This window comes from Sturnira hondurensis, unplaced genomic scaffold (assembly GCF_014824575.4).
Source record: "Sturnira hondurensis isolate 20B ecotype Veracruz unplaced genomic scaffold, ASM1482457v3 Scaffold0015509, whole genome shotgun sequence".
Classification (NCBI taxonomy): Eukaryota; Metazoa; Chordata; class Mammalia; order Chiroptera; family Phyllostomidae; genus Sturnira; species Sturnira hondurensis.
Window position 1 is genome coordinate 8,795,171 of NW_028088140.1, and position 22,015 is coordinate 8,817,185.

Below are 22,015 nucleotides of genomic sequence, written 5' to 3' on the forward strand. Positions count from 1 at the left end.
TTTTCTTTTAATATTTGGTAGAATTTACCAATGTAGGTATCTGGGTGTCTAAGGTTTTTGTAGAGAGATTTTTAACTGTTCAGTTAATTTGAAAAATATGATATATTATTCATGTAATTTATTCCTTTTTTGATATTTTATGTTTTTCAAGAAATTTGTCCATTTCATCTAAATAATCAAGTTTATTGACATACAGTTGTTTATAATATTCCCTTTTTAGCCTTTTAATGTCTGTAGAGTTTATAATAATTTTACTTTTCAAATTCTCGATATTATAATTTGTCTTTTCTCTTTTCTGATATTCTAAAAGAGCCAGCTTTTAGTTTCTTTTTTCTGTTTTTCTTTATTGTTTTCTATTTCATTAACTTCTGCTCTGAGATTTATTATTTTATCTCCTTATTTTGTGTTTAATTTGCTCTTCTTTTTCTAGTTTCTTAGGGTAGAAGCTGAGGTCATTGATTTGGGACCTTTTGTTTTTTTTGTATATGTGTGTGTGTGTGTGTGTGTGTATGTGTATGTTCAGTGCTATAAATTTTTTCTTGTGTATTGCTTTAGCAATATTCTACAAATTGATATATTGTGCTTTTTAAATTTAGTTCAAAATAATTCAATTTTCCTATTTATTTCTTTGACCGAACTAAGTTCTTCGTTGACCAAAATGGGTTATTAACAAGTGAGATTCATAGTTTTCATATATTTGAGGATTTTCTGCAGGTTTTTCTGTTACTGGTTCCAATGTAATTTCATGGGGATCATATGACATACTTTGCATGACTTGAACCCTTTAAAATTTATTGAAACTTGTTTTATGGACCAAAATATGGAATGTCTCGGTAGATATTCCTTGTACATTTGCAAATAAAATATATCCAGCTTTTGTTGAGTTGAGTGTTCTACAACTGTCAATTAGGTCAAGATAGCTGACAGTGTTGTTCAAATCTTCTATATCCTTAACTGATTCTGTCTACTTGATTTATTACTTGTTAATAGAGGGCTATTGAAATGTTTGAGTATGATCATGGATTTGTCTCTTTCTCCTTATGGTTCTTCCATTTTTATCTCATCATTTTAAAACCCAGTTATTAGGGGCATAAGTGTTTAGGGCTGTTATCTTTTTTTGATGAATTGACTTCTTTATTATTGTGAAATAACTTTTTTCTATTTAATTCTTGTTCAAGTACAGTTTTCTGTTTTGTATTCCCAGCCCAGCCCCCTCAGTGCTCCCCACCTCCCTCCCATTTCAGCCCCCCACCTTAGTTATTTTCCATGTGTTCTTTATACTTGTTCATGTGAGTCCTTCCCCTTTCCCCTGTGATTCTCTCCCCTCTCCCCTCTGAACCCTGTCAGCACGTTCTGTATTTCAGTGTCTTTGGTTACATTTTGCTTGCTTGTTTCTTTTGTTGTTTAGATTCCTCTTAACGATGATATCATATGGTATTTGTCTTTCACACCACCTGGCTTATTTCGCTCAACATAATGCTTTCCAGTTCCATCCATGATGTTGCAAAGGGTAGGAGCTCCTTCTTCCTTTCTGCAGCATAGAATTCCACTGTGTAAACGTACCATAGTTTTTTGATCCAGTCATTGACCAATGGGCATCCAGGTTGCTTCCAACCCTTGGCTTTGGTAAATTGTGCTGCTATGAACATCGGGGTGCATAGGTTCTTTGGGATTGGTGCTTCAGGGTTCTTAGGATATACTCCTAACAGTGGAATTGCTGGGTCAAAAGGCATGTCCATTTTTAGTTTTCTTAGAAAATTCCATACTGTTTTCCATAGTGGTTGTACCAGTCTGCAATCCCACCAACAGTGAACTAGGGTCCCCTTTTCCCCACAACATCTCCAACACTTGTTTGTTTCTTTGTTTATGGTAGCCATTCTGACTTGTGTTAAGTGGTATCTCATTGTGGTTTTGATTTGCATCCCTCTGATAGTTAGTGATATCGAGCATCTTTTCATGTGTCTCTGGATTCTCTGTATGTCCTCCTTGGTGAAGTATCTGTTCAAGTCCTTTGCCTATTTTTTAATAGGGTTGCTCGTCTTCTTTGACTGGAGTTGTGTGAGTTCTTTGTATATTTTGGAGATTAAACCTTTGTCTGAGGTATCATTGGCAAATATGTTTTCCCAAACAGTTGCTTCTCTTTTTATCTTGATACTGTTTTCCTTAGCCATGCAGAGCTTTTAAGTTTAATGAGATCCAATTTGTTTATTCTTTCCTTTATGTCCCTTGCTCTAGGGGACATATCAGTAAAAATATTGCTGTGAGGAATACCTGAGATTTTCCTGCCAATGCTCTCCTCTAGGGCTTTAATGGTTTCCTGGCTTATATTTAAGTCTTTTACCCACCTTGAATTTATTTTGGTATATGGTATAAGTTGGTGCTCGAATTTCATTTTTTTGCTTGTAGCTGTCCAGTTCTCCCAACACCATTTGTTATTTTGTTTTGTTTTTTCCCCATTTCATGATGGGTTATTTATTTATTTATTTATTTATTTATTTTTCTCTATGAATTTTTTTTATTTAATTATTTTTCAAGTACAGTTTTCTGTCTATTACTGCCATCCCATCCCACCCCCCATGCTCCCCCCTCCCTCCCATTTCCACCCTTCTCAGTTGTTGTCCATGTATCCTTTATATAGGTTCCTCTAAATCCCTCCCTTATTTCCCCTGAAATTCCCTCCCCTCTCCCCTCTGGTCACTGTCAGCCTGTTCTCTATTTCAGTGTCTTTGGTTATATTTTGCTTGCTTGTTTGCTTTGTTGTTTAGCTTCCTGTTAGAGGTGAGATCATATGGTATTTGTCCTTCAACACCTGGCTTATTTCACTCAGCATAATGCTTTCCAGTTCCATCCATGATGTTGCAAAGGGTAGTAGTTCCTTCTTCCTTTCTGCAGCATAGAATTCCATTGTGTAAATGTACCATAGTTTTTTGATCCAGTCATTTACCGATGGGCATCTAGGCTGCTTCCAACTCTTGGCTATCGTAAATTGTGCTGCTATGAACATCGGGGTGCATAGGTTCTTTTGGATTGGTGTTTCAGGGTTCTTAGGATATACTCCCAAGAGTGGAATTGCTGGGTCAAAAGGTACGTTCATTTTTAGTTTTCTTAGAAAATTCCATACTGTTTTCCATAGTGGTTGTACCAGTCTGCAATCCCACCAACAGTGAACTAGAGTCCCCTTTTCCCCACAACCTCTCCAGCACTTGTTGTTTGTTTCTTTGTTTATGATAGCCAATCTGACTGGTGTTAAGTGGTATCTCATTGCGGTTTTAATTTGCATCTCTCTGATAGCTAGTGATATCGAGCATCTTTTCATGTGTCTCTGGATTCTCTGTATGTCCTCCTTGGAGAAATGTCTGTTCAAGTCCTCTGCCCATTTTTTGATTGGGTTGCTTGTCTTCTTTGAGTGGAGCCGAATGAGTTCTTTGTATATTTTGGAGATTAAACCCTTATCTGAGGTATCATTGGCAAATATGTTTTCCCAAGCTGTTGCTTCTCTTTGTATCTTGATACTGTTTTCCTTAGCCATGCAGAAGCTTTTAATTTTGATGAGATCCCATTTGTTTATTCTTTCCTTTATGTTCCTTGCTCTAGGGGACGTATCAGTAAAAATATTGCTGCGTGGAATATCTGAGATTTTCTTGCCAAGGCTCTCCTCTAGGGTTTTAATGGTTTCACGGCTTATATTTAAGTCTTTTATCCACCTTGAATTTATTTTGGTGTATGGTGTAAGTTGGTGCTCAAGTTTCATTTTTTTGCATGTAGCTGTCCAGTTCTCCCAACACCATTTGTTGAAAAGGCTGTCTTTACTCCATTTTATGTTATTGCCCCCTTTGTCGAATATTAATTGACTGTAGAGAGTTGGGTTTATTTCTGGGCTCTCTGTTCTATTCCATTGGTCTATGTGCCTGTTTTTGTGCCAGTACCAGGCTGTTTTGATTACAGTGGCCTTGTAATACAGTTTGATATCAGGTATTGTGATCCCTCCTACTTTGTTCTTCTTTCTCAAAATTGCAGCAGCTATTCGGGGTCTTTTCTGGTTCCATATAAATTTTTGAAGTGTTTGTTCTATGTCTGTGAAATACGCCATTGGTACTTTAATAGGTATTGCATTGAATCTGTAAATTGCTTTGGGTAGTATGGACATTTTGATGATGTTAATTCTTCCAATCCATGAACACGGTATATGTTTCCATTTATTTGTGTCTTCCTTGATTTCTTTCTTCAGTGTTGTGTAGTTTTCTGCATACAGGTCTTTTACCTCCTTGGTTAGGTTTATTCCCAGATATTTTATTTTTCTTTTTGCTATATCGAATGGGATTTTTTTCCTGATTTCTGCTTCTGCTGCTTCATTGTTGGTATACAAAAATGCCTTTGATTTCTGGATATTAACTTTGTATCCCGCTGTTATGCCAAATTCATTTATTAGTTCCAGCAGTTTTTTGGTAGAGGCTATAGGGTTTTCCATGTACACTATCATGTCATCTGCAAACAATGCCAGTTTTGTTTCCTCCTTTCCGATTTGGATGCCTTTTATTTCCTTTTCTTGTCTGATCGCTGCAGCTAGAACTTCTAATACTATATTGAATAGAAGTGGTGAAAGTGGGCAACCTTGTCTTGTACCTGATCTTAGTGGAAAAGCTTTTAGTTTTTGCCCATTGAGTATGATGTTGGCTGTAGGTCTTTCATATATGGCCTTTATTATATTGAGGAATGTTCCCTCTATTCCCACCTTGCTGAGTACCTTTATCATAAATGGGTGTTGTACCTTATCAAAAGCTTTTTCCGCATCTATTGATATGACCATGTGGTTTTTGTCTTTGCTTTTGTTTATTTCGTGTATTACATTTATTGATTTGCGTATATTGAACCATCCTTGCATCCCCGGGATGAATCCCACTTGGTCGTGGTGTATGATCTTTTTGATATATTGTTGGATGCGATTTGCCAATATTTTGTTGAGGATTTTAGCATCTATGTTCATCAGTGATATTGGTCTGTAATTTTCTTTCTTTGTTGTGTCTCTATCTGGCTTTGGGATTAGGGTGATGCTGGCTTCATAGAAAGAGTTGGGGAGTTTTCCCTCCTTTTGGATTTTTTGGAATAGTCTGTGAAGAATAGGGGTTAGCTCTTCCTTAAAAGCTTTGTAGAATTCTCCTGTGAAACCATCTGGCCCAGGGCTTTTGTGTGATGGGAGTTTTTTGATTACTTCTTCAATTTCATTTGCTGTTATTGGCCTGTTCAGGTTTTCTGCTTCTTTTTCATTGAGTTTTGGAAGATTATATTTTTCTAGAAATTTGTCCATTTCACCCAGGTTTTCAAATTTCTTGGCATACAGTTCCGCATAGTAATTTCTTACAATCCTTTCTATTTCTGTGGTATCAGTTGTAATCTCTCCTCTTTCATTTCTGATTGTGTTTATTTGTGTCCTCTCTCTTCTTTTCTTAATGAGCCTACTTAAAGGTTTGTCTATTTTGTTTATCTTTTCAAAAAACCAACTCCTGGATTCATTGATCTTTAGAATTGTGCTTTTAGTCTCTATGTCATTTAATTCTGCTTTGATCTTGGTTATTTCCTTCCTTCTACTTGCTCTGGGCTGTCTTTGTTGTTGTTCCTCGAGTTCTTGCAGGCGTTGGGTTAGGTTGTTTGTTTGAAATGTTTCTATCCTCTTTAGGTGAGCCTGTATCGCTATGAACTTCCCTCTCAGGACTGCCTTCACTGTGTCCCATAAATTTTGGGTTGTGGTGAGTTCATTTTCATTTGTTTCAAGGAGTTTTTTGATTTCCTCCCTAATTTCAATCTTGACCCATTCATTGTTCAATAGCCTACCATTCAGTTTCCATGATTTTGGGTGTTTTGGTTTTTTTCCTGTGGGGTTAGTTTCCAATTTCAGTCCCTTGTGATCAGAGAAAATGCTTGGTATCATTTCTATTTTCCTAAATTTGTTGAGTCTCATTTTGTGTCCTATCATGTGCTCCATCTTGGAAAATGTTCCACGTGCATTTGAAAAGAATGTGTATTTAGCTTCTTTGGGATGAAGGGTTCTATATGTATCAATTAGGTCCATTTCATCTAGAGTGTCGTTTAATGCTGCAATATCTTTGTTGATATTTTGTTTGGAAGATCTGTCCATTTTTGACAGTGGGGTGTTAAAATCCCCAACTATAATTGTGTTGCTGTCAATATCTTTCTTGAGGTCCTCTAGGATTTTCTTTATATATTTGGGTGCTCCTGTGTTGGGTGCATATATATTTACAATGTTAATACCTTCTTGGTGGATTCTTCCCTTGAGTAATATGAAGTGACCTTCTGTGTCTCTCTTTATGGCCCTGTTTTTAAAGTCTATTTTGTCTGATATGAGAATTGGTACCCTGGCTTTTTTTTCCTTGTCCATTTGCTTGGAAAATTTGATTCCATCCTTTCACTTTTAGTCTGTGGTGGTCTTTTGTCCTGAGGTGGGTGTCTTGTGGCCAGCATATGTGTGGGTCATGCTTTCTTATCCATTCAGCTATTCTATGTCTTTTAATTGGTGCATTTAATCCATTTACGTTTAAGGTTATTATTGAAAGGTACTTAATCATTGCCATTTATGTACCTGTATTCCTCTTCATCTCTCTCTTTTCCTTTCTTTCCTTAAAGCAGCCCTTTTAGTAATTCTTGTAGAGCTGGTTTGGTGGGAGCATATTCTTTTAGACTTCTTTTGTCTTGGAAGTTCTTTATTTGGCCTTCTATCTTGATTGAGAGCCTTGCTGGTTACAGTAGCCTTGGTTGTAGGCCTCTGTTTCTCATTACTTGAAATATTTCTTGCCATTCTCTTCTTGCTTGAAATGTTTCCATTGAGAAGTCAGTAGCCAACTTTATTGGGACCCCGTTGTATGTTACTTCCTTTTTCTCCCTTGCTGCCTTTAGGATTCTCTCTTTGTCTTGGAGTTTTGTCATTTTAATGATGATGTGTCTTGCAGTAGACCTCTTTGGGTTCCACCTGCTTGGGACTCTCTGCAATTCCTGGATCCGTGTGACTTTATCTCTCCTCAACTTAGGAAAATTTTCCATTATTACTCTTTCAAGTGGGTTTTCTATCCCTTGTTCTTCTTCCTCTCCTTCTGGTATTCCTATTATTCGGATATTATTATGTTTTATATTGTCTTTCATTTCTCTTAAATTCTCCTCATTTTTTTCTGAGTCTCTTTTCCATTACCTGGTCCATCTGGGAGATTCTTTCTATCCTGTCTTCAGTGCCACTTATGCGATCTTCCACTTCATCGATCCTACGCTTCAGAACTTCTACTGTGTTCTTCAGTTGAGAAATTGTATTCTTCATTTCCTCTTGGCCTTTACTGATGGTTTCTATTTCCTTTTTCATGTTGGTATAGTTTGCAGAGAGTTCATTGTAGCTCCCCTGTAGTGTCTGGTAGCTCGTTTTATGCTCTTTGAATTTCCTGATAACCAGTGCTTTGAATTCCACATCTGATAGTTGACTTGCCTCTATTTCATCTAGCCTTCTTTCTGAGGCTTCCTCCTTTTCTTTCATTTGGGGATTGTTCCTTTGTCTTCCCATTGTTTGTGATACTCTTCTTGTTGTCCTCAGCTTCTTAAATTGATCTGTTCTGGTTCCCTGGGTTTATGATGTGAACTTCTGTGGTAGGATATCTGTGAAATTCAGTGGTGCAGTCTCCTGCAGGTATCTTGGTGTTCTCTGTTTCCACCTACTCCTTTCTTTATTGTGCGTTTGTGATCAGTTGGAGAGGAGGCAAAATGGTTTATGATAGCATATTATTTTATGCTATTTACAGTCACAGTTGATAGAGAAGAAATAAGCATTCTTTAGGCTATGTATAGAGTTAACCATGCTCTTCGACCCAGCTTGCCACTTTTAAGAAAGGATGGACATAAGTTAAGTGTCTTGTTGCGAAGGGTAGGCTTGTGAGTTGGTTGCGGGTGGTCAGATTTTGAGTAAGGTGAGAGTACAGGTTAGTAACTAGGTGTGGCGTGTGTGTAAATAGAGTAATAGAATTCAGGAACCTGTATGGTGGTCTACGGTCTCAGAGATGTGTTATGAAGTATTACCGTTGTATAGAACAGCTCTCATTTACAATAATATTAGAGTAACATTCATGTGATAGACTCTATGTGATCTGTCTAAATGGAGGTTATAGAGTTTGGGTAGTATGGCAAAGGAAAGCAAGTGAAGTATAGAAAATTAGCAATACACTGTGGAGGAAAGAGCAGTGGGAACTTGTCAGGTAGTACAATATAACCAGCCAGGACTAAGAAACCTGTACAGAAAGAGGAGGAATACAAAGATATTCTTAAAATAAAAAAAGAGCCCTGGCTGGTGTCGCTCAGTGGATTGAGCACAGGCCTGTGAACCAGAGGTTCCCGGTTCATATCCCAGTCAGGGCACATGCCTGGGTTGTGGGCCGGTTCCCTGCAGGCCAGTTCCCAGCAGGGAACGCAGAAAAGGCAACCATACATTGATGTTTCTCTCCCTCTCTCCTTCCCCCTAAAGATAGATAAATAAATAAATAAATAAATAAAATCTTAAAAAAAACCAAGTGAGAATAATGCAAAAATAATAATAATACACCTAAAACAAAACTAAGCAACACACAAACAAACAATCCAACACACACACATACACATACACACACAAAGGTCAGGAGAAAGGAGGAATAAGTGGAAAATTTGGGAAGAACGGAAGGACTAAAACCGGACAAAAAGAAAAAGAAATGAGAGACAGAGTATTGAAAGACAGAGCAACAATACAGTTTAAAAGATATAAGATTACTTAGAAAAGAAGTTGAGAAAGAAAAAAAGAGAGGGGAAAACAAAAACAAAGAACCCCCTCCATACACACACTCACACACACACACACACACACACACGCACATAAAAAACCTTCCTCTGTCTGTTTCAAACTGTCCAAACCGGTTTTTCTGGTTGTAGCTGGGCCTCTCAGAGGGCAGGTATGCAGGCATGTGCACACTACCAGATTGGGATGTGAGCGCCTGCACCCCTAGCAGGTTTCCTGGGTCCCGTGGTATCTGGCACTGTCCTCAGTCCCATGTTGGGGTCCAGGTGTTCCCACCCCTCCTCTGGATGGCTGCTGGGTGGTTGGGCCCTGAGGTAAGTTGCTGTCGTAGAACACCTCAGTTCACTTTCCAATAGAGAGTTCACTATCCACTCTTCTCCACAAAGCCTGCCTCTCAGCCCAGCCCAATCCCAAAAGACCAGCAATGACAGTGTCCTTCTTAAATCCCCGGGGCTGGCGGGCTGGTGGGCTGGTGGGCTGGCGACCAAAGAGTCGGCCCACTGATGGTGCCAGCCCAGATTGCCCGCCACTTCTCATCAGTACTCACGCACCACTGGAGGTCGTGCGCCGTGGGCGCAGCCCGCCACCGAGGAGACCGCGCGGGCGCAGCCGCTTTTGTCCTCACTTGCCTCTGGAGTCCTCGCCAACCTGCAGCTGTCTGGTTCCTCTGTCACCCTCTATGGTCTCTTATTTTCATAAATGTTGGGGAATTGTTGGTTGATTATGCTGTTCTTCAGTAGATCCGCCTGGATTTTCTACTAGATGCACGGGAGCTGGGTTCCCTCCGTGCTACTCTGTTGCCATCTTAATCTCCTCTCTGAAATGACTTTATCTTCATTAATATTCTTCATTCTAGAATGTACTTTTCTGATATTAATATGCAGCTTTCTCTTGACTAGTGTTAACATGGTATATATTTTTCCAGTCTTTAACTTTTAACCTATTTGTGTCTTTATGTTTAAAGTACATTTCTTGTAGGTAGCATGTTGTTGGGTTTTCTCAGTTTAGGGAATTTTCCAGGTTCTGGTTGGGTTCCCCTTCCTATGCCATGACCTAAAAACACCTTAGGCAATAATGGGGCTTATTTGGTTTAGTTTCCCATCTCTCAAGAATAGGGCTTGGTCTGGGGTAAGGTAAGTGTGGCCTCTATAGTGCAAAATTTTAGAAAGTAATCATTTTCATATACATATCTTTTAAAGTAGATTCCTCTTTAAATTTTGGATCGTCTTTAAATTTTTTATCTCCTTATTTTTTTTAAGATATTGATTCTGAAGAGAGAGGAAGGAAGGAAAAATGAGAGGGAGAGAAACATCAATTGTCTCTTGCATGAGCCCTAACTGGGAATCAAACTAGCAACCTTTCAGTTTGTGGGATGGTTCTCAATCAACTGAGTCACAGTGATCAGGGTTTTTACCTCACACTTAAGAAGACACTCACAGAGTTCTGCAAATACAGGGCTGGCACCTGAGAGTAAATGCCTCTTGTAACTTTGTACTTTAGGAGCCTCACTCAGCTCACCCTAGTTTCAGCCCTGACCTTTATTGCCTGTTGTCCCGTATCTTGAAAACCATTTTTAAAATGTATTTTATCTGGATTTTTAATTATTTCAACTGGAAGGGTAAATACAGTCCCTGTTATCTCCTTTTGATGAATTGACTTCTTTATCATTGTGAAATTACTTTATCTTTTAAAAAGATAATTCCATCTTTTCTGGAAGCCAAAGTTGGGCTTATTCTTCATGAGAATTAAAACCAAAAATCCTGGGTATAGAGCTACATGACTAAAATACATATGTTTTCAGGCCTCCTTACAAAATAATTTAGCAAAAAATTGATTTTCATTCAGCAAACAATCAATGAGCACTGCTCTGTGCCATATTCAGGGCTAAGAGCTGAGGTTAAAAATCAAATAAGACAAGGTAGCTATCCACCCATACTCATAGCTGGCTTCTTTAGAACTATTGGATTGGCCCTTTCATAACATGTGTCACTTGCAACATGGGCCAGGGAAGGCAGAGAGCCAGAGTCTGACCTAGAACTGAGAGATCACCTCTGCTAATTCCCATGCCCAGGCTAGTTCAGGGACTCAGTTGAGTCACACAGCTTGTCAGTAGTAGATGATTGCTATATGGTCTATTTTGAACGATATGGAGGAGGGATCCAACCCAAAATAACTTCTGTTGCTGCCAGTCACCATGACTAAAATCCCATCATTAGAGACTTAGTCACTGAGGTTGGGGCCCCTGTTTTATTCATGTTTGCATTTCTCAGTGTTAGCTTAGAGCCTGCAACATGGAAATCAATAGATATGAATGAATGAATGAATGAAGTTAAAATGATGAGCATGCCTCTGGGAGGTGACTTAGGTTATTATCAGTTGGGGATGAGTAGACTGTGAAGAGCAGGCCCACAGCTGGCACCCATGATAGGAAGATAATTGTAAGTACAGTAAGTTCAGGAGGTCTCTAACTGTACTTAGACCTTGATCTGAGTTATTTAACCTATCCCAAACTGTTTTCTCATTCATGTGACAGGAATATTTTGTTGTTGTTGTTCATGTAGGCAGCCAAAGGAAGGCAAAGGAAATTACACATGACCTTCTGCCCTGAAAAGCTGAGGCATGCCAGATTTTATCCTAAGTTGCTACTTTCCTGAAGAGGGGCAGGAATCTTAATCCTACTTACCTTATGGAAGGATGTCAGGTTTCAATGGGATGAAGTAGGTTAGGGGTCTGGCAAGGCAAATCCCCTAAGGAATGACAGGTATTATTAGTCTGCTGTCCTGGGAACAACAGATGGGAATGAGGTAGGGCCTGTGAGATGGCAGAGGCATTGCAGACAGCAGGAAGATTGCAGCTGTTCTGCTCACACTGTGTGTTTACAGAAGCTCAGATATTACCACAATCGTTATTATTTAAGAGTCCTCCCTACACTCAGCATTGCACATAGTTGTGCCAGGCAATGCAATTAGCCACACAGACACAACCCTGCTCTCTGGGGACTTCCAGTCAAGGCGGTTCCCTCTGGGAAAGACAGAATTAAATGTTAAATCTGCTTACGATCAGGTGATGAGCCATCTGCACCATGTGGGGATGAAGAAAAAAACATTTCCTGAGTGGGAGGCTGATAAGAGGAGTCAGGGTGAGAGTTCCTTGTTCAGCCCAAGCAGTGAGAAGGTGAGCCTGCTCTACCTTGTCCAGACTGTTCTGCGGGATCTGTTCCTGAGGCCAGAGGCAATCTTCAGCTCCGAGCCCACAGCTCTTAACAAATCTCATTGGTGGAAGGTATTGACTGAAATAATAGATGACTTTGGTGTCATGATATACCTGAGCCAGAGGCCCAGGCTCTAACAGTCAGAGAAGCCCACCTGGTGACACAGTGATTTTCTGCCTTTCTTCTGACCATGGACATAGGAGCTATGGTTTAGGACTCCACTGTCTCCAGTTTCCCACAAATGCATTACAGTGTATATCTATATTTTTAAATTCAAATATTATCATGAATTTGAAATTTGACCTAGTCTACTTCTCAAAAATCTTTAGATGGAAAAGCACAATGATACTGAGATTTTCTTTTATCACATTAACCCAATTTTTCAGACTGTTAGAGTAAAATGTGCCCTTAAAGATAATAGGCCCTATCTTCTCATTGTACAGATGAGGAAACTGAGGTCCAAGCAGGTCACTTTTTCCAGGTCTCTTAGTAGCAGCAGTGTCTAGACTACAAGCCCAGCTTTTCATGCCTTCCCACGATATCACATTGCAGTGCATCTTCTGAAACAGCTATTTGCAGGATTTTAAGAACCTGATCGAGGTGTGTGATTTGTGATTCTCTGTTGGCTGAAGACAGCCTTGTGTGTTGCCAAACCAGGCCTGGGAAGCTCAGTACAGCAGGAAGATCCTTAGGACAGGATGCAATTTCCCATCCATACATTGCAGTCCCCGCAGGTCTGTGGCAGAGGCTAAGGTTTGTTGACTGTGAGTGATACAGGAGAGAGTGCATCTGAGTGAGGGGAGCCCTCCACCCTTGGCAAGGCTGAGAAGTCGGGACAATGTGGGATTAATATCAAATACAAGTTAGATGATCTTGCATTTAAATCACAAATTTGTACAAACTGCTATGTGGCCTTGGACAAGTCACTCAACCTCTCTGAGCCTCAATAAAATGGAGATGATAATATCTATTTCAGAAAGGTGAGAAAAATAAATGACAAAACGTATGTAGAGACCTTTGTGTGGTACGGTGGTCTCTATAAATGGTAGCTGGTCTATCAGAATCTGTTTTGTTGTTTGTTAAAACTGGGAGAAATTATTTTCAGGCTTGCTGTACCCACTTCCTTTCAATTGAGAAATGTCTATTCTCCCACCCCATATCTCTTTTCTCTTTGATGGGCTGGCCAATCTATTAGCGATCATAGCACACTTCCCCTTGTCCTGAGCATCTTCTAATTAAGAGGTGGTTGCTAAGAGATGCTAGGGCACACTGGCCAGCTGTTCTCGAGTCCCCTATCATTCTTTCTCAGCCTCACTTCATCCCCAGCACACCCACCTCTCTCTCATCTTCCATTCTCAGGATCTGAAAAGAACTGAGGAAATTGACAAACCTGGATGGCTACACCTGACCAGAGGGTGGTCTCTAGACCTCAGAGACCTTCTCAGGAACTAAAGGGGAGGGGAGCCTTCCTGGGTCCCCTGGACAACCTGGAGTGTAAGGAGAGCCAGGAGCTGGTGCAGGCAGAGCTGGCCATGCTAAGGAAGGCACAGGAATTCTTCCAGACCTGCGACACAGAGGGCAAGGGCTTCATTGCCAGGAGGGATATGCAGGTAAGAAGGGCCCCAGCTGTCTACCTGGAATGCCAAATTGCCTGGGTCTCCCTGCCTCAGGTTAGCACTTGCCCCATTGGAGGTGATGTCTTTAATAGAAGAGATGCCATCAGCTCTGCCCTAGAAGGAGGCATCAGTTCAAACTCTGCTCGTTTCCTTTTCTTCTGACCTTTACTTGCTGTCATATTCGGGAGTTATTTCCCCTCTCTGACTCAGTAACTACCCAGGGGTGGGAAGAGAGTGATAGCAACATAAGGTAGTTAAGTAAGAGATGGTGAAGAACCTTCTGAAACAAAAGTAGAAAGGCACTGACTTGTTGCCTCACAACAAAGCTCTGAGCTCTGCCACAGTTCTTCCTGTGAGATGCCGTGTGTGTCAGATGCAGGACCCATGAGGAAGGCAATTCTGGAGCTCATCTCGTCTGTCCGACACCCTGAAACCCAGCTACATTTAATCCCATATGTAAGGATTTCCAGAGACAGAGACTGCAGATCCTTGGTGATGCCATTGCCTAAGCAAACTTCGTCTGTAAGGGCCAGAGAGCAAATATTTCAGGCTTTATGGGCCAAGCAGTCTTTACCCTGACTACTCAGCTCTGCACCACAGCCATACGCAAAATGTAAATGAATGAGACTGGCTCTGTTCCAATGAAACTTTATGGACACAAATTTGAATTTTATATCATTTTCATGCATCACCAATTATATTATTCAAGCACTTAAAAGTGTAAAGGCCATTCTTGGTTCATTGGTCATAGAGAAATGGAGTACGTCTAATTTATAGCCCAGGGGTGTAGTTTGCCTACCCCTGGTCCAGTGTCTTTCCACCTTTAGTGTCAAAAGGTTCTTCTTGGTGTCTCACTTAAGTCTCTTACACTGCGGCTGTGATTTCACCATGATTTCACTAAAGGGGAGTGGGGTAAATAAATGTGTATTTATTCACATTCACCATGATGTGAATAAATAAAATGCGGGCTCCACTAGGGCTCTGCAAAAGCATCTCTTCTCCACAACTTGTCAATACTTGTTCTGTCAAGAGCATTTTTGGAGGGAAAGCTAGCTGTGCTGTTAGGAGAAAGACCTATAATGGCTTTCTTTTTTGACAGTTTTCTTTTTTGGAGTGTAGGTTTTCAGAATACATTAAAGTTGGGCAATGAAATGTAGACCTCATCTGCATCTAAATGTAGACCTGTCATCTACAACAAAATGTAGATGATACTAATGTAGACCTCATTGGTATCAGTTCCACCTCTGCTCGCATGTGGGAGTCTCAAGGCATGGGGAACAAGAAGGTGCCAGTCCTTCTGTCCTGGCCTCAGATGGTGGTGTTTTCAGGCTTTCCCAGGACACTTCTACCATCCAGTAATTGCACAAATTGAGGGAAAACACCTGGGAAACTGAGCCTGCAAGTGAGCTCATTCCACCCTTGTTTTTACTAATTGACCCCTCAATAAATTTTTGTCACTGAAACTCATTCCCGAAGTCCTACTTCAAGTGGAAGGCCAGCTTTAGTGTGTTTCTTGGAAGGCAGTGGCAAACCGTGCCTGCAAACCTCCCTCACAGGTCTGCGGTAGTGCTGCCTGTGGTTATAGCTTCAGCAGCGTCCTTTACTTTTGCTTGTCTCCTCTAGAAAGAAAGAAAAAGGGATTCACATGCCCTGAGGGTCATTCTGGGCCACAAGCACAGGGCAACTGTCTGTATAGAACCCAGTTAACCTTCATTGAAGCCCACTCCTTAATGAAGAGAGGAAGAGGCAGGGGGAAATCTAAGCTGCCAAGGGTCAATTGTTAAATTATTTCTATTTGACATGGCATGAATTAAGAATCATTGAGGCCAGAGATACCAACTCAGCTACATCCCTCCTTTGTCTTGCTCCCTCAGTCCTCAACCCAGGCAGGAGGAAAGGGGATGGACATATCCCCTGGCACTTATTTCTACTGGCTCTTTAGCTATCTGAAATTTTGGTGTAACTGTGGACAATGAAGCATGTGAAGTTTTTCATGTTTTCAGACCAAGAAAGTGCTATCAAGAGAGAAGAAAACATGTCATTTAGCACCTCTCTGATGTTTTCACTGGTCATGTCTGGAGAAGGGATGAGTGAGGAGCAGTCACCCTTGCACTGTGGACCCTGGGCTGGCTGTGTACAGTCCACATGCCCCTTGCTTCTCCTGGGCAGAACCTACAGATAGCTGCCTGCTGCCTGTCACTCCCACGTGCAGCTCCTTTGCAGGGTGGTCATCACCCTTATGGTTGGTGGTTGGCTCCTGGCCACCACAAACTTTCTCACCATCAGCTCCTAGTACAGCTTCTTGGGAACTGGAGGGAGAAGGGTTCAAAGTGTTTACACACAAAAGTTCAGCCACCAGGAAAGGCTCTTTGAAGCAGAGAATGGCTCTCAAGGAGAAAGCAGCTGTGGACCATGTGGGATGGAGAACCTGGGGGCTGGAGGAGGCAGGTGGAGAAGCAGAGTTGGAACCGAGTTACAGAGAGCTTGCCTTTCTTTTAAAAATGAATGGGAAAGTTAAGTTCCTCCCCCAGTACTCTTGTTCTCCATTCTCCTGATTAACAAAAGTCCACAGGCAGAGGGTGAAATGGACTTTGAGGTCCTCTGAGAGGTGGGGAGATGGCCATAGGGGCTGAGCCCCAGCAGAAGGGGTCTGTCTGCTCTGATGAAGCAGAGAGCACGAGAGGAAAGGAGCGGGGCCAGGAGAAGCCTTTCTCCTTTGAAGCCTCTGGGGTAACTGAGGTGGGTTGCACTGAGGACAGGGCTGTAAGCTTCCCTCTGCTTGGGTCGGCGTGCATTCTGCTACTGCAACAGCAGGCAGTGGCCCCTGACCTATGTGAACAGAGTTTAGGCAGTCCTCAGCTCCACCCATTGCCCTTCAGACTTCACTCCCTCCTTCCCAAGAAAGCTCTCTGGGTTCCAAGGGATCACTCCAGGAAGAATTGGGGTATAGATTGCTTTTCAAGGTGAGGTCTATGTAGTCCCCTAGAGCAGTGGTCCCAACCTTTTTGGTACCAGGGACTCTCTTTTGTGAAAGACAGTTTTTTTCACAGATTGGGTTGAGGGGAATGGCTTCGGGATGATTCAAGCGCATTATATTCAAGCTCACCTCCTGCTGAGTGGCCTGGTTCGTAACAGGCCTGGACTGGTACTGTCTCAGGGCCCAGAGGTTGGGGACCCCTGCTCTAGAGGAGCAGAGGGCCCTAGAGGGCTGAGGGTCCAGACAGAGAGTCAGTCCTGCCTCACAGGAACAGAGGGACATGACAGGGCTGGGCTGAAGGGCACAAAGGGACTCCTGCAGCTGGGGGAGGGAGATGGAAGACAGGAGGAGTTCTCTCTGAAGAAACCTACAGCCTCAAAAAAAACCCATTTCCCTGATATTTTAGGGGAGTAAAACGATTACCCACTTCCTAATACTGCCTAGATCTCTTGGCTCAGCCAGACTTAAGAATCGTCTAAGAACGATTTAGAACTGGCAGACCAACCAGATCTGGCCCAGCACCTGTTCTTGCAGGTAAAGCTGTGTCTGAGCACAGTGTGCTCACTCAGCTACATGTTGCCCACAGCAGCTTTCACATGCCAATGGCAGAGTCGAGCAGTTTGGGACAAAGACGGAAGGGTCTGCAAAACCTAATATGTGCTATTTGGTGTAAAATTCACACCAAAAGTTAGCTGACTCCTGATTTAGGTTAACAAGAAGACTTTTAAAAGATTTTTTTTTCGTAAGTTGACCTGAGTTTTAAGTTTTAATCCTGAATCTGTAACTTACTAGCGACGTGAGTATGTATGTCTCAGCATCCTCTGGTCACAGCTTCTCCCCTGCGAATTATTGTAGCACCTCCCAGCGGTAGAAGAGAATGCATGAGCGGATGCAGGTGGAGAACTTAGCCCTGAGACCAGGTGCACTTGTGTGTTTTTGGTGCAAGGTGGGTGGGAGACTGATACACCATGTCTTAACCCAAGCCTTGTGTCCTCCACACTGCGATTTTTAAAATTGTGGTAAAATGTACATAACATAAAATTGACCATTTAAAAAAATTAAGTGTATAGTTTAGTGGTGTTCAATATGCTCACTCTTGTGCAGCCATCACCACCATCCATCTCCAGAACCCTTTCATCATGCAGAATAGAAAGTGTGTGCCCACTGCACACTAAGTCCCCACTGCCCCACCCACTGTTCCTAGAAGCCACTGTCCCACTTTCTGTCTGTGAGTTCCAGTACTCCGGGAACCTCATGTAAGGGGGGTTACAAGGTGCTTGCCCTTTTGAGACTGTGGGGTTCACTTAGCAAAGTATCTTCAAGGTTCATTTGCATGGGAGCATGTGTCAGAATATCCTTCCTTCTTGTGGCTGAATAATATTCCATTGTATGTGCACACCTCATTTTGTTTCTCTATTCACTGGTCAGTGGACACTTGGGTTGCTTCATGTCTTTGACTATGAATAATAGTGCTGTGAACATGTGTGTAGAAGTATTCTTCAAGTTCCTGCTTTCAATTATTTTGAGGATATACCCAGAAGTGGGTATAGTGGGTATTACTATCCTATTACATAGTATAGTAATTCTATGTTTAATCTTTTCTGGGGCTGCCCTACTGTTTTCCACAGTGACTGCACCGTCAGGCTGTGGTTTTAAGTGCAAGTCCTCTGTCCTTCTTCAGAGACAAACAAAGGGCTTTTCTGCTGAGGAAGGCACCTTCCATTTGTATCTAGCTGTTGCTCTTCTTTTTTGTATCCAGTCTGAATGAGTGAGGGCAATTTTGCCTCTTATAGAACATTTGGCAACAGCTACAGACATTTTTAATTGAAACAACTGGAGAGGAAGGTGCTACTGGCATCTAGTAGGTAACATCCAGGAATATCACTGAATATCCTATAATGCACATTACAGCTCCATCTTTACTCTGCTTCCAAAAAAGAATTCTTCATCCTAACATGTCAATAGTGTAGAGGTTGAGAAACCCTAGTCCATACCAAGTAATCAGCTGGAACCAAGTACGTCAAACCAAAAAGCAGAAAAAAGGTAGATCCTGCCTCCCAGACCTCACATTCTCATTATGAAGGTATTTGGTTCTGGAAGCTCAGCTACACCACAGGGAAGAGAGTGGTTGGTGCTGGGACAGAGGTCTGAACAGGATGCTTTGGAAGCCTCGGAAGGAGGGAGACTTTCATTCTGGCTGTAAAGATGGAGCTCTTCTGGTTTTCTGTGTAATGAGTGTTCCCTTAGACGTGTTTAAAGCAGTGCAAACATTTGCTTTAAGGCGTGTTACTGAGCTGGTGACCAGGAAGGTAGAGGGTCTGACTGCAGTGCAGCAGAAGACAGCATTTCCTGTGGCTCTAGGAGCTGAGCCCTCAGCACTGCTGCTGCTGCAGGACTGCACCCTGGTCCACATCCCCATCTATTAGACCTTGCCCAGGAATCTGCAGTAGTGCTGGACAGGAGTCTAGACCAGTGCTCCAGAAACAGGACTTCAGGATCCCCTGCGATCACTCTTCGTCACTCACTTATTCAACAAATATCTAAATACTCCATGTTTGTCAGCACTGGGCTAGATCCTGGGGACACAGTAGTGAGGAAAAATAAATGGGGCTCCTGCTCTCAGCTTCCAGTCCACTGAAGGAGATGACTTTTATCAGCGAATCACACCTATAATATGTAAAATACAAACTGAGATGAGACTTACAAATGAGAGAAATGCCTTTGGGGAGCCTGTGTATCCTAACCTAGAGCACACAGGGACTTACTGAAGAAGTGAGGCTGGAGCTGAGAGGGAAGAGGGGCTTAGGGTTAAGGCAATGGATAAAGGCCAGTGTTTACAGGGGTCACAAAATTCTGAAGAGCTGGTGGGGCTGTGGGCCATGGGAATAAGGCAAGCCTACGTCCTCCTGTCCCTTCTCTCCACACCTGCCCTTCCAGGTGGTAGAAAGTGAATAGGGTCTCTGCAAGGCCAGTGCATGGTGGCCACATAGACTTTTGGTGATAGGTGGGCAGGTTCGGAAGGTAAGCAGATAGGGAGTTAGAGAATGTTACATCAGAGGACCATTGGACTATAATGGGAGCCCTGGATGGGAAATTGAGTCTTCATCCCAGCACTGGGTTCCACTGTGACTTTAGGCAAATGTCAGAGTCTCGCAGGTTTTTCCCAGAGTGGAATGAATAATCTTGTCCATAGATAGCACACTAAGTACCCAGGGGACAGGACCAGAATAAACTGATTTTACATGGCTCTGCAGGCCCTGAGAAGACAGATAAATAGGAGATAATTACAGTTATTAAGACTAAAGGATTTTTCAAGTAGGACCAATAAAGACAGGTTACAGATTCTGGCATGGTGTGGCTTGCAGGGAAGGCTGAAGAAGCACTTAGTACTAATTTGCCAGGATTTGAAGAGTAGGGATTGCCCTGGCTGGGTAGCTCAGTCAGTTAGAGTATCATCCTATACACTAAAAAAAAAAAAAAAAAAAAAGGTTGCTGGTTTGATCCCCAGTCAGGGCACATACCTAGGTTGTGGGTTCAGTCCCTGATTGGGGCATGTACAGGAGATAACCAGATCCTTGTGTATCTCTCACATCAATTTCTCTCTCTCTCTCTCTAAATATCAATAAATATATCCTTGGGTGAGGATTAAAAAAAGAGCAGGAATTACTTGGAAGATATAACATTGCTCTCCCCATATTCACTGATGACAGAAAGAGGAAACTGGGTTTGAGATGTAGACATCAAGATTGGAATTCGATAATAGGAAGGATTTGTGGTGGGAGGTGCCATTAGATTCAGGAATAGTGCCTAAGGTGGGTATGACATAGCTTTTCCTGGTTCACCCTAACAAGAGAATAGGTGCCATGTGTGGGTGGTTTGGGTAAAAGCCAAGCTGAGGATCCCACCAACCTCTGCTGTTTCCTTCCAGCCCACTTCCAGCTCCAGCACAGTGTGAGATGTCACATTTCACACCAGGTCCAGCAACCCTAGGCTGGGGGTGCGGAGGGAAGAAGGATATTTCCAGAGAAGAGACTAGAATCTGGGTGGGGCAGGAGCTTGGGTTTTCACCCCACCTCCAATGTGATGCCTTTTGTTTCAGTGGAGGTAATAAACTACCTGCTTGCAAAATTGACTTCTCACTTCCCATTCTCTTCCTGTGGCTTTTGAGACAGCTGGTTTCTAGATTGTTGGTAAGCCAGAGATTCTGCTTTGTGCTAAAGTAGATGCACTTCTAGAATTTTTGCCCATACCCTCACTCCCCTTAAAAAAAATCATTCATGTTTAAGTCACTTCTCCTAATGGCTTTCACATCATTCTGTCTTCCCACTTTGTAATGCATCTTAGTCTCCCTGAGTGCACATACCTGCCAAATTAAATGTTATGGCTTATCCACTAGCAGATTGCCATGGGATCAAGCCAAGTATTCTTGCATGTTATGTTACAGGCTTTTGAAACACCTGCCAGCTTTTCTGGGGGGCGGGGTCCAGATTAGTGTGTGTATCCTCCCTGCAGCCCTGTGTTCATTGTCTTCAGCTGTCAGTCACTGTTATACACACAGGCTATCCTGAGCAGTTGTCCTTTGGTTAACTGGGGGGGAAGGGAAAGGTCAACTGGACTCCTTGGGGAGTCCTTATTTGGAGATTTAAATTATTAGAGTATAAGAGGACAGTTGCTTCAACTATGCAAATTAGCCATGGCGTGAGGCCATTGCACATCAGACAGAAGGCTAGAAAGCAGCACCTGCAGCTCAGCCATGTTGCTTCTCAATTGGTTCTGCCCTTCCATCCTGGTGTCGTCCTAACCAGCCCAGGACTACGGCCTGTGTTTATGGCCTTTTCTCACACTGTCTTGTCCAGGTTCCCTTTAAAACACAAATACTTGAAGGACTGATACCTTCAGCTAGTGGCAGTTAACAATTTATCAGGAATTAGTTGAGAGCTGGTAGGGAGCAAATTTGGGACACAGACTGGTGTGATGGGTGCAGGTCGCTTTTGGATGAAGGGGGCTTATCCGGTTCCCACACGGAGCTGAAGGACCATGTTGGTAGTGTGTGTGTCCATGTGTGTCCAGAGAACTTAAAAATATGGGACCCTGGGACATGAGTGGCCTCATCAGGGAAGGCTATGAGAGTGCGCCCCTCAACTGCATCTCCACAAGGGAGGTAGCATGGTAAAGGATGGGGGCTCAGGCAGAGTGGAAGAAACGGGGCACAAAACCTTGCTCTGCCACCTACTCACTGAGTGGCCTTGGTGGGTCAGGATCGCTCTCTCTCTCTGCCAGGCACTGCGCTCTATTCTTTACATTTGTTATAGTATTTAACTTGACAGCAGCATGTTGTGTGGGTAATACCCTACGATAGGATTCGGTCCTGTACAGTTTCAGGTACAGTGAGCCCACTG

The 22,015-nt window shown here is 42.4% G+C and overlaps 1 protein-coding gene and 1 non-coding gene across 4 annotated transcripts in view; one reads left to right on the forward strand and one right to left on the reverse strand.

Annotated features, from left to right (window-relative positions):
- CRACR2A (calcium release activated channel regulator 2A) overlaps positions 1-22,015 on the forward strand; it is a 149,026-nt gene that overhangs the window by 36,859 nt on the left and 90,152 nt on the right. For all 3 annotated transcript variants that reach the window (XR_005069204.1, XM_037064710.1, XM_037064709.1), the window contains exon 2: positions 13,383-13,633. Coding sequence is in view for 2 of the 3 variants with exons in the window: in XM_037064710.1 (XP_036920605.1) it covers positions 13,418-13,633 (216 nt within the window). In the remaining variant the exon portion in view is untranslated. The remainder of the gene's footprint in view (positions 1-13,382; positions 13,634-22,015) is intronic.
- LOC119000042 (small nucleolar RNA SNORA67) lies at positions 11,366-11,566 on the reverse strand. The gene has a single exon (XR_005069233.1). It is a non-coding gene; the product is annotated as a small nucleolar RNA SNORA67 (small nucleolar RNA).